Source organism: Colius striatus, unplaced genomic scaffold (assembly GCF_028858725.1).
Source record: "Colius striatus isolate bColStr4 unplaced genomic scaffold, bColStr4.1.hap1 scaffold_76, whole genome shotgun sequence".
Lineage (NCBI taxonomy): Eukaryota > Metazoa > Chordata > Aves > Coliiformes > Coliidae > Colius > Colius striatus.
This window is the reverse complement of record NW_026908538.1, coordinates 1-10,925: the sequence shown is the minus strand read 5'-3', so window position 1 is coordinate 10,925 and position 10,925 is coordinate 1. Positions and strand designations below refer to the sequence as shown.

At 58.0% G+C, this 10,925-nt stretch overlaps 1 protein-coding gene across 1 annotated transcript; it reads right to left on the bottom strand.

Moving 5' to 3' along the window:
- Positions 1-313: 313 nt before the first annotated feature.
- On the bottom strand, positions 314-10,919 carry WIZ (WIZ zinc finger). Its single transcript, XM_062020217.1, is given in 6 exon segments — positions 314-445; positions 447-567; positions 691-883; positions 2,731-3,174; positions 6,293-6,823; positions 9,862-10,919. Coding segments are annotated over 6 exon segments (1,959 nt in total). The 5' UTR covers positions 10,490-10,919; the 3' UTR covers positions 314-403.
- Between the last annotated feature and the right edge of the window lie 6 nt (positions 10,920-10,925).

The following is a 10,925-nucleotide window of genomic DNA, read 5'->3' as shown; positions in this document are numbered from 1 at the left end:
GTTCTTTGGGTTAGAAAATAAACGGGTTTCTGAGGGGGGGTGGGGTGGAAAATGAGGAGAGGGGAGAAAACAAAACTTCCTCCCCTTGCTCCTCTCCCCGTCCTGGATGCGGTTGGAACCGTTTCACCCTCCCCCCACCTCGGTGCTGGATCTTGGGGGTCTGTCTGTGTCTTGATCCGTGTAGTGCTTGTGGTGGGGATTGTGTGTGTCCCCCCCCAGCCCCCCTCAGACCCTGGATGGGGGGAGGGGTGAAGCTCTGCAACCATCGAGTCACCCCCCGGCCCCCCTCCCCCAAACCAAGGCCTTTGTGCCTGGGATGAGTCGAGGGAGGATGTTCTGGAGCCACCCAGTCGCTCCCCGCTTGGGGTGAGAGATGGGAGGGGGGGGGTTGGGGGATCCCCCGTTACTGAGCCTCGGTGAGGGTGGGGGGTTCGGGGGGGAGGGGGAGGAGCTTCTCCCCTTAAAGGATCCGCTTTGGAGAAATTCATTTCCAGGATGTGCCTCTGGAGATGCCGGACCCATTCCTCCTGGATGGAGAGGGGACCCTGGAACTCCACCTCGCAGAACCTGCCGAGGACACGGCGTCAGCTCCTCCTTGCGGGGTGCGTGGGGTGGGAAGAGTTTGGGGGGTGGGGGGAGCCGCTCAAGAGGAGAAATCCACACCCTGCACCTTCCCTGAGGTGACCTCACCTGCATTTGAGGGTGTAGATGTTCCCCACGAACTTGACTAGGGAGGTCTGGGGCGGGCGAGGGACCAGGGAAGGCACCGGCCTCACCCGCGGCGGCGGCTGCCGCGTCTCCTCCATCTTCTGCTGGAACTCGGGCCCTTCCTCCTCCCGGTGCAGGGGGGCGTCCAGGGGTCTCGCCTGCCTCCGCTCGAACTCTGCCAGAGCACAAGTGCAATGGGGGGACAGGGTAGAGGGAGGGACACCCAAGGGCTGCACGGCATCACCAGCCCCAAGAGCAGCCCCTGTGTCCCTTGAGGAGCAGGAGGATGGGGAGCAGGAGGAGGAAAAGGCTTTGGGGGGTGGTCTCAGCTAAAGAATCCCCCCTGGTGCTGCTGGGAACAAGCAGAGGGGCCAGTGCAGCGTTTATCCCCTTGAGGAGAAGGATGGAGAGGAATAGGAGGAAAAGGCTTTGGGGGGTGGTCTCAGCTAAAGAATCCCCCCTGGTGCTGCTGGGAACAAGCAGAGGGGCCAGTGCAGCGTTTATCCCCTTGAGGAGAAGGATGGAGAGGAATAGGAGGAAAAGGCTTTGGGGGGTGGTCTCAGCTAAAGAACCCCCCCTGGTGCTGCTGGGAACAAGCAGAGGGGCCAGTGCAGCGTTTATCCCCATGAGGAGAAGAATGGAGAGGAATAGGAGGAAAAGGCTTTTGGGGGTGATCTCAGCTAAAGAATCCCCTCTGGTGCTGCTGGGAACAAGCAGAGGGGCCAGTGCAGCGTTTATCCCCTTGAGGAGGAAGAGGAGGAGGAGAAGGAAAAGGCTTTGGGGGGTGGTCTCAGCTAAAGAATCCCCCCTGGTGCTGCTGGGAACAAGCAGAGGGGCCAGTGCAGCGTTTATCCCCTTGAGGAGAAGGATGGAGAGGAATAGGAGGAAAAGGCTTTGGGGAGTGGTCTCAGCTAAAGAATCCCCCCTGGTGCTGCTGGGAACAAGAACAGGGGCCAGTGCACTGTTTATCCCCTTGAGGAGAAGGATGGAGAGGAATAGGAGGAAAAGGCTTTGGGGGGTGGTCTCAGCTAAAGAATCCCCTCTGGTGCTGCTGGGAACAAGCAGAGGGGCCAGTGCAGCGTTTATCCCCTTGAGGAGGAAAAGGAGGAGGAGAAGGAAAAGGCTTTGGGGGGTGGTCTCAGCTAAATAACCCCGCCTGTTGCTGCTGGGATCAAGCAGAGGGGCCAGTGCAGCGTTTATCCCCTTGAGGAGAAGGATGGAGAGGAATAGGAGGAAAAGGCTTTGGGGAGTGGTCTCAGCTAAAGAATCCCCTCTGGTGCTGCTGGGAACAAGCAGAGGGGCCAGTGCAGTGTTTATCCCCTTGAGGAGGAAGAGGAGGAAAAGGCTTTTGGAGGTGGTCTCAGCTAAAGAATCCCCCCTGTTGCTGCTGGGAAGAAGCAGAGGGCCCAGTGCAGCGTTTATCCCCTTGAGGAGAATGAGGAGGAGGAGAAGGAAAAGGCTTTGGGGGATGGTCTCAGCTAAAGAACCCCCCCTGGTGCTGCTGGGATCAAGCAGAGGGGCCAGTGCAGCGTTTATCCCCTTGAGGAGAAGGATGGAGAGGAATAGGAGGAAAAGGCTTTGGGGGATGATCTCAGCTAAAGAATCCCCCTTGGTGCTGTTGGGAACAAGCAGAGGGGCCAGTGCAGCATTTATCCCCTTGAGGAGGAAGAGGAGGAGGAAAAAGCTTTGGGGGATGATCTCAGCTAAAGAATCCCCTCTGGTGCTGCTGGGATCAAGCAGAGGGGCCAGTGCAGCGTTTATCCCCTTGAGGAGGAAGAGGAGGAAAAGGCTTTGGGGGGTGGTCTCAGCTAAAGAATCCCCCTGGTGCTGCTGGGAACAAGCAGAGGGGCCAGTGCACCGTTTATCCCCTTGAGGAGGATGAGGAGGAGGAGAAGGAAAAGGCTTTGGGGGGTGATCTAAGCTAAAGAACCCCCTCTGGTGCTGCTGGGAACAAGCAGAGGGGCCAGTGCAGCATTTATCCCCACGCTCTGCCCTCCCCAGATCGTCTCCTCCCCAACTCACTGTTGATGTTGGAGCGTTGATGTTCCTCCACCTTCACCAAGGAGAGCGGGGAGGTGATCATGGGCCTCTCAGCGCCGCCACCCCCGTCCAGCATCTTGCCGGCGTCGCCGTGAGCCAAATCCCCCGCCAGGCCTTTGCTCAGGAAGGCGACGCCGCCGGCCTGGAGGCTGAGGGGGATCCGTCGTCCGCCGCCGCCGTCGTGATCCCGGGCGTGGGAGGAGTTGCGGAACTTCTTGGTGAAGGGTCTCCCCCCTTGGATGTAGCTGCGGTAAGCGCCGGCTTTCTGGGGCCGGTGCCGGATCCACTCGCTCAGGGTCTCGATGGGAGACCCGTTGACGCACCATTCGGTGACGCCGAACTGCCGGAGGTGAGCGCGAGCGTGGCTGGCCAAGGCCTTGCGGTTCTCGAAGTAGAGGCCGCAGAGCTCGCAGCAGGCTTCGCTGGCTGGGGAAAGGGGGCAGCAGGGGAAAGGAGCCGGGGGTGAGCGGCTCCTGGGCATGGAGAGGGCGAGGACATGGTGGCCCGCACACCCTCAGCATCCCGGCGGTGAAACTGCCCTCGCCCTGCCACGGCCACCACCGACCCCTCAGCCCCTCAGCCCCACGCCTCTGGGATCCCTCCAGGGATGGGAAGAACCTCTAACCCTTATTTTTTTCCATCAGAACTCCACCAAAACACACCTTTTCCCCTCAAAAATCCATCTTTTTCCTCAAAAATCCACCTAAACCCCCACTTTTCCCTCAGAAATCCACCAAATCCCCATTTTTCCCCTCAGAACTCCATCAAAACCCAACTTTTCTTCCTTAAAACAACCAAAATCCCCACTTTTTCCCCTCAAAACTCCACCAAATCCACACATTTCCCCTCAGAACCTCACCCAAACCCCACTTTTTCCCCTCAGAAGGGTTCTGGTGGGAAAAGCCCCTGGAGCTGCTGGAGCCCAGCTCTGAGCCCTCACCCTGCCACGGCCACCACTGACCCCTCAGCACCTCACCCCACACCTCTGGGATCCCTCCAGGGATGGGAAGAACCTCTAACCCTTATTTATTTCTATCAGAAGTCCACCAAAACACACCTTTTCTCCTCAAAAATCCATCTTTTCCCTCAAAAATCCACCTAAACCCCCATTTTTTCCCTCAGAACTCCACCAAATCCCCATTTTTCCCCCTCAGAACTCTATCAAAACCCAACTTTTCTTCCCTAAAACAACCAAAATCCCCACTTTTTCCCCTCAAAACTCCACCAAATCCACACATTTCCCTCAGAACCTCACCCAAACCCCACTTTTTCCCCTCAGAAGGGTTCTGGTGGGAAAAGCCCCTGGAGCTGCTGGAGCCCAGCTCTGAGCCCTCACCCTGCCACGGCCACCACTGACCCCTCAGCACCTCACCCCACGCCTCTGGGATCCCTCCAGGGCTGGGCACTGCCCCAGCTCCCTGGGCAGCCTGGCACAGGGGCTCACACCCCTCTCAGGGAAACAGTTCTGCCTCAGCTCCAGCCTCACCCTCCCCTGGGACAACTCCAGGCCGCTTCCTCTTGGCCTGTCCCTCGGCACTCGGCAGCAGAGACCGACCCCCCTCACTGCACCCTTCTGGCAGCGAGTTCACCACCAAACACACACTTTCATCACTTTCTGTCACAACCCCACCAAAAAACCCCTACTTTATTTCCTTAAATCACAAAAATTACCCCACTTTCCCCTCAAAACTCTAACAAAACCCCACTTTTTCTCTCAAAACCCCACTTTTCCCACTAATACCAACATTTTCCCTCAGAACTCCAATGAAACCTCACCTTTTCCCTAAAAACTCTACCCAAACCCCATTTTCCCCCTCAAAACTCCACCAAAACCCAACTTTTTCCCTCAAAATACACCAAAAACCATTTTTCCCCTTAAACTCCACAAAACCTCTTTTTTAAGCTATTTCTTCCTTCAGAAGGCCACTGAACTCCCACTTTTTCCCCTTAAAACAACACTTTTTCCAATAATACCCCATTTTCCTCCTCAAAACTCCACCAAAACCCCACTTTTTCCCTCAAAAATACACCAAAACCCATTTTTTTCCCCTTAAACTCCACAAAACCTCACTTTTTTAAGCTATTTCTTCCTTCAGAAGGCCACTGAACTCACACTTTTTCCCCTTAAAACAACACTTTTTCCAATAATACCCCACTTTTTCCCTCAAAACTCCACCAAAACCCAACTTTTCCCATGAATAACATATTTTTCCCCTCAGAAATCTACCAAAACCTCACTTTTTCCCTCAAAACCCCACTTTTTCCACTAATAGCCCACATTGTTCCTCACAAGCCCAATGAAACTCCACTTTTACCTGCAAAACCATACCCAAACCCCACTCTTCCCCTCAAAACTCCACCAAAACACCGGTTTCTTCCACTAATACCTCACCTTTTCCTTCAGAAGTCATCTAAAACCGTACTTTTTTCCTCAAGACCCCAACTTTTCCCTCAAGACTCCAAATAAAACCCAACATTTTCCCTCAAAACCTGGCTTTTTCTACTAATACTCCACAGTTTCCCTCAGAAGTCCAATGAAACTTCACTTTTTCCCTCAAAACAACACCAAAACCTTACTTTTTCCTGCAAAAGTCCTCAATAACCCCACTTTTTCCCTCAGAATCAGGGAATCATTTTGGCGGGAAAAGCCGCCAGAGCCCAGCTCTGAGCCCTCACCCTGCCACGGCCACCACTGACCCCTCAGCACCTCACCCCACGCCTCTGGGATCCCTCCAGGGATGGGAAGAACTTCTAACCCTCCCTTTTTTGCCTCAGAAGTCCACCAAAACACACCTTTTTCCTCAAAAATCCACCTAAACCCCCACTTTTCCCTCAGAAATCCACCGAATCCCCATTTTTCCCCTCAGAACTCCATCAAAACCCCACTTTTCTTCCTTAAAACAACCAAAATCCCTGCTTTTTTCCCTTAAAACTCCACCAAACCCCCAATTTTCCCTCAGAACCTCACCCAAACCCCACTTTTTCCCTCAGAACTCCAGCAAAACAACCACATTTCCCCTCAGAACCTCACCCAAACCCCACTTTTTCCCCTCAGAAGGGTTCTGGTGGGAAAAGCCCCTGGAGCTGCTGGAGCCCAGCTCTGAGCCCTCACCCTGCCACGGCCACCACTGACCCCTCAGCACCTCACCCCACGCCTCTGGGATCCCTCCAGGGCTGGGCACTGCCCCAGCTCCCTGGGCAGCCTGGCACAGGGGCTCACACCCCTCTCAGGGAAACAGTTCTGCCTCAGCTCCAGCCTCACCCTCCCCTGGGACAACTCCAGGCCGCTTCCTCTTCCCTACCATCCATTACTGGATAGAAAACACCAACCCCCACCTCACTACAGCCTCCTCTCAGGTATCCTCATCCTCTCCAGCTCTGGAAGCATTCCCTCATCCCCACATTTCCACTCCCCTCCTCCCCTGGCAGCTAAAAATCCCCCTTCCCAGCACAGAGCTGGGGCTTCCCCATGCCCACCCCACCATGGCACAGACCCCCCTGGGGCAGCGTGGAGCTCCCACCACCCTCCTCCTCCCCCACTTACAGGTGTGAGCGGGTTTGTCGTGCACCGCCTTGGCTTTGAAGGGCAGCTCGGTCTGGATGTAGGCCTTGTGCTTCACCTCGGCGTGAGGGCCCAAACGATCGTCCTGCAACGGGCGCTTGGCCGACAGAGGCGTCAGGAAACCGCTCTGGGGTTTGCTGGTGAGAGGCGAGAGGGAAAGCTCCCGGTTCAAGGTGGAACCGCCGGGGTTGGGCTTCCCCGGCCGCCCGCCCAGGCCGGGCAACGTCATGCCCTGGAGGATTTTGCCGGGGGATTTGGGATCCGTCCCTTCTTCTCCGAGAGGTTTGGGGGGTTCGATGCTGGAGGTGTGAGGTTCCTTCTTGATGACGCAGGGTTTGGATTTCTTCTTGAGGATCTCGCGGAGGGTGTCGATGGGGGAGCCGTTGACGGACCACTCGGTCACCCCCATCTGGCGCAGGTGGGAGCGCGCGTGGCTCGACAGGCCCTTGCGGTTCTCGAAGTACTCGCCGCAGAACTCGCAGCGGATGTCGCGCACCGGGTCGGCTCGAGAGGCTGCGGGGAGAGACGGAGGGGAGGGGGAACAGTGCACACTGAGGGAGGGATCTCCTGAGTATCTAAATGGTGGGTGACACAGTTCCTCGTGGCTTTTGGTGCCTGGAGAGAAGCTGGTGGCATCTGCCTTGGCTTCAGCGAGGGTTTGGACATCATCTCCCACAATATCCCCGTCAGACAGCTCAGGCAGTGGGGGCTGGGGGAGGGGATGGGGAGGGGATGGAGAACTGGCTGGAGGACAGAGCACAGAGAGGGGTGATCAATGGCACAGGGTCCAGTGTGAGGCTGTGGGCAGTGGAGTTCCACGGGGATGGGCTCTGGGGCCAGTCTGGTTCAGCATCTCCATCAGGGAGCTGGGGGAGGGCACAGAGGGACCCTCAGTGAGTTCCCTGCTGGCACCAAACTGGGAGCACTGGCTGATTCCCCAGAGCCTGAGCTGCCAGGCAGGGAGAGCTGGGCACAGAGGAAGCTGCTGAGGGGCAGCAAGGGCAGAGTGGTGCAGCTGGGCAGGAACAAGCCCAGCAGCAGCCCAGGCTGGGGCTGAGCTGCTGGAGAGCAGCTCCAGGAGAGGGACCTGGCAGTGCTGGGGGAGAACAAACCAACCCTGAGCAGCAGCGTGGGCTCGTGGGCAAGAAGCCAACGGCAGCCTGGGGGCAGCAAGAGAGTGTGGGCAGCAGGGCCAGGGAGCTTGTGCTGCCCCTCTGCTCTGCTCTGCCAGAGCTGGGGAGGCCTCAGCTGGAGCCCTGTGGCCAGTGCTGGGCTGCCCAGCTCCAGAGGGACAGGGAAGTGCTGCAGAGAGGCCAGGGCAGGGACACCAAGATGATCAGGGGCCTGGAGCATCTTCCTTATGAGGAAAGGCTGCGGGACCTGGGGCTGCTTAGTCTGGAGAAGAGGAGACTGAGGGGAGAGCTCAGCAATTGTCACAAGTATCTCACTGGTGAGTGTCAGGAGGTTGGGACATGCCCTATTTCTGTTGTATCTGGTGCCAGGACAAGGGGTGATGGGATAAAGCTGGAACACAAACAGTTCCATTTCAATACAAGGAGAAACTCTTTCCCTGCTGAGCTGAGGGAGCCCTGGCCCAGGCTGCCCAGGGAGGCTGTGGAGGCTCCTCAGGAGGTTCCCAAACCCACTTGGGCTCATTTCTGATCAAGGGGAACCCTCTTGAGCAGGGGATTTGGACTCAGATGATCCTTAGAGGTTCCTTCCAGCCCCCACCACTGTGTGACTCTGGTTCCAGTGGCACAGGAGGAGAAAGTCCTGGCCCAGGCTGCCCAGGGAGGGTGTGGAGGCTCCTTCCTTGGAGCTCTTCAAACCCCCCCTGGCCACGTTCCTGTGTGACCTGGTCTAGGTGGGAGCTGCTTCTGCAGGGGGTTGGGCTGGATGAGCTCTGAAGGTCCCTCCCACCCCCCACCATGCTGTGACCATTCTCTGAAAAAGTGGGTTTGTGTGTCTTTGGGAGTGGTGGGAGAGAGCTACAGGGGTGGCTTTGTTAAAGATCTGACAGAAGCCTCCCCTGTAGCTAACAGGGCTAATGCCAGTCAGCTCTGGGATGGACCCAAGGCTGAGCCAATTAGTGACTGAGGTAACACCTCTGTGAATAACATGTTGGAGAGGGGAAAGAAGTTGCTGGGCAGTGGCTGAACTGCAGCAGCTACAGGTAGTGAGTGTGTGAGAATATCTCTGCAGATACCAAGGCCAGTGGAGGAGGAGGGGAGGAGGGTGCTTAGGCCCTGGCAGAAAGAGCCCCCAGTGCCCTGTGGTGCAGCCCATGGTGAGGCAGCTGTGCCCCTGCAGCCCATGGAGGCCCCGGGGAGCACAGACCCACTGGCAGCCCGTGGAGGAGCCCACGCCACAGCAGGGGGATGCCTGAAGGAGGCTGTGACTGCGTGGGGAGCTCACCCTGCAGCGAGTTCCTGGCAGCCCGTGGGGAGAGAGGAGCCCAGGCCAGAGCAGGTTTGTGTCAGGGCTTGTGAGCCTGGGAGGGCCCCGGGCTAGAGCAGTGTGTCCCCGTGGGACTGTTGTGGCGGTGGGTGACCCCCGCTGGGGCAGGGTGTGAGGAGCTGCCCCCATGGCAGGCCCCAGGCTGGAGCAGTCGGTGAGGAGCTGCAGCCCGTGGGAAGGAGCCACGCTGGAGCAGTTGGTGAGGGAGTGTCTCCCGTGGGAGGGAGCCCCCAGTGCAGCAGTGGGAAGCGTGAGGAGGCCTCCCCCTGAGCAGCAGCAGTGGCAAAGTCCATCTGCGATGAACTGCCCACAACCCCCACGGTCTGCACTGCTGGGGGGAAGGAAGGGGAGTCCTGGGCAGAGGAGGGGTGGGGGGAGATGCTTTAAGAGTCAATTCTATTTCTCCTCTCCCTGCTCTGATGGTTCATCCATAAATCAAACCCTTTCTCCCCAAGCTGAGTCTGTTTTCCCTGTGACACTGACTGCTGAGTGAGCTCCCTGCCCTTAGCTCACAAGCCTCTTGTTGTAATTCCCTCTCCCCTGCCCAATTGAGGAGGGGGAGTGACAGAGGGACTTGGTGGGCACCTGGCACCCAGCCAGGGCTGAACCCACCCCGGGGGGGGGCGTTGGGGAGAGGAGAAGCTTTGTGCTGAATCCCCTCCCTCTCTGCTCCTCCTGGGCTGCAGCGAGACTTGTCCCGACAGCCCTCGGGAAACGATGTGGCTCTGGGAGATCCTCTGGCTTGGCCCTGGACCACTGGGCAGAGCCCTCAGCCCCTCCCTAAGCAAAACAGATCCCTGTGGCCCATCCCACAGAATCATCACAGGATCTGAAGGGCTGGAAGCGACCTGGGAAGCTCATCCAGTGCAGCCCCTGCCAGAGCAGCAGCACCTAGAGCAGGGCACACAGGGACTCACCCAGCTGGGGTTGGGATGGCCCCAGAGAAGGAGCCTCCACAGCCCATCTGGGCAGCCCCTGCCAGGGCTCCCTCACCTCACAGGGAACAAACTCTGCCCTGTGTGTCTCTGGAAGCTCTGATGTTCCAGCTTTGCCCCATTGCCCCTCGTCCTGTCACTGGACAGCCGTGGACTTACAGAGGTTCAACGGGGACATCTCCTCCCGTGGGGACCAGGCTCGGTCGGACGGGTGAGGTTCTCCGTGGAGTCCTCCAGACATCATCTCCCGTTTGATTTCCACCCTCAGTTGATCTTGTTTGAGTTTCTTCTGCAAGAAGGGAGGAGAAAGGCCTGGAAACATCTTCCGGGCGGTGGGAGGTGGGGACGAGGTAGGAGATTGCCCCAGGGGGCTGCTGGATTGCTGGACCTTCTTGCTGAGGCTGGGGATGTGAATCTCTCCGGGCCCCCGCGGCTCCAAGGATCCCACGTTGCCCAAGAGGCTTTTGGCCATGGCTTTTGGGCCCGGGCCGGTGGGATTGGAAGCGGCGCCGCCGTTCCTTGGTTGGCTTCTCCTTTTGAGGATCTCGCGGAGGGTGTCGATGGGGGAGCCGTTGACGTACCACTCGGTCACCCCCATCTGGCGCAGGTGGGAGCGCGCGTGGCTCGACAGGCCCTTGCGGTTCTCGAAGTACTCGCCGCAGAACTCGCAGCGGATGTCGCGCACCGGCTCCGAGCCCGAGGCTGAGGGGACACGGGGAGAGACAGGGAGGGGGAACACTGGTGTTGGCTGTGCCACCCTGAGCTCTTGCTGCAGGACGGCGTTCATCCAACTCTGGGTGATTCACTGGAGGGGTTTGAATCGTGGAATGGTGCGGGGTGGGCAGGGCCCTGCAGAGCTGCTGCAGCCCCTGCTAGAGCAGGTTCCCCTGGCTCAGGGGCACAGCAACGTGTCCAGCTGGGGTTGGGAACCTCCTGAGAAGGAGCCTCCACACCCTCCCTGGGCAGCCTGGGCCAGGGCTCCCTCAGCTCAGCACCAAAGGAGTTTTCAGGGAAGAAGTGGGAGTTTTGGTGCGCTTTGGAGGGGAAAAGTGGGATTTAGGTGCAGCTTTGAAGGAAAAAGTGAGGTTGGGGTGGACTTTGGATGGAAAAGAGGGGAGGTTTTGATGCCTTTGAGGGGAAAAGTGGGGTTGTGGTGCATTTGTGGGGGAAAATTGGAGGTTTGGTGGAGTTTTGAGGAAAAAGTGAGGGTTTGGGTTTATTTC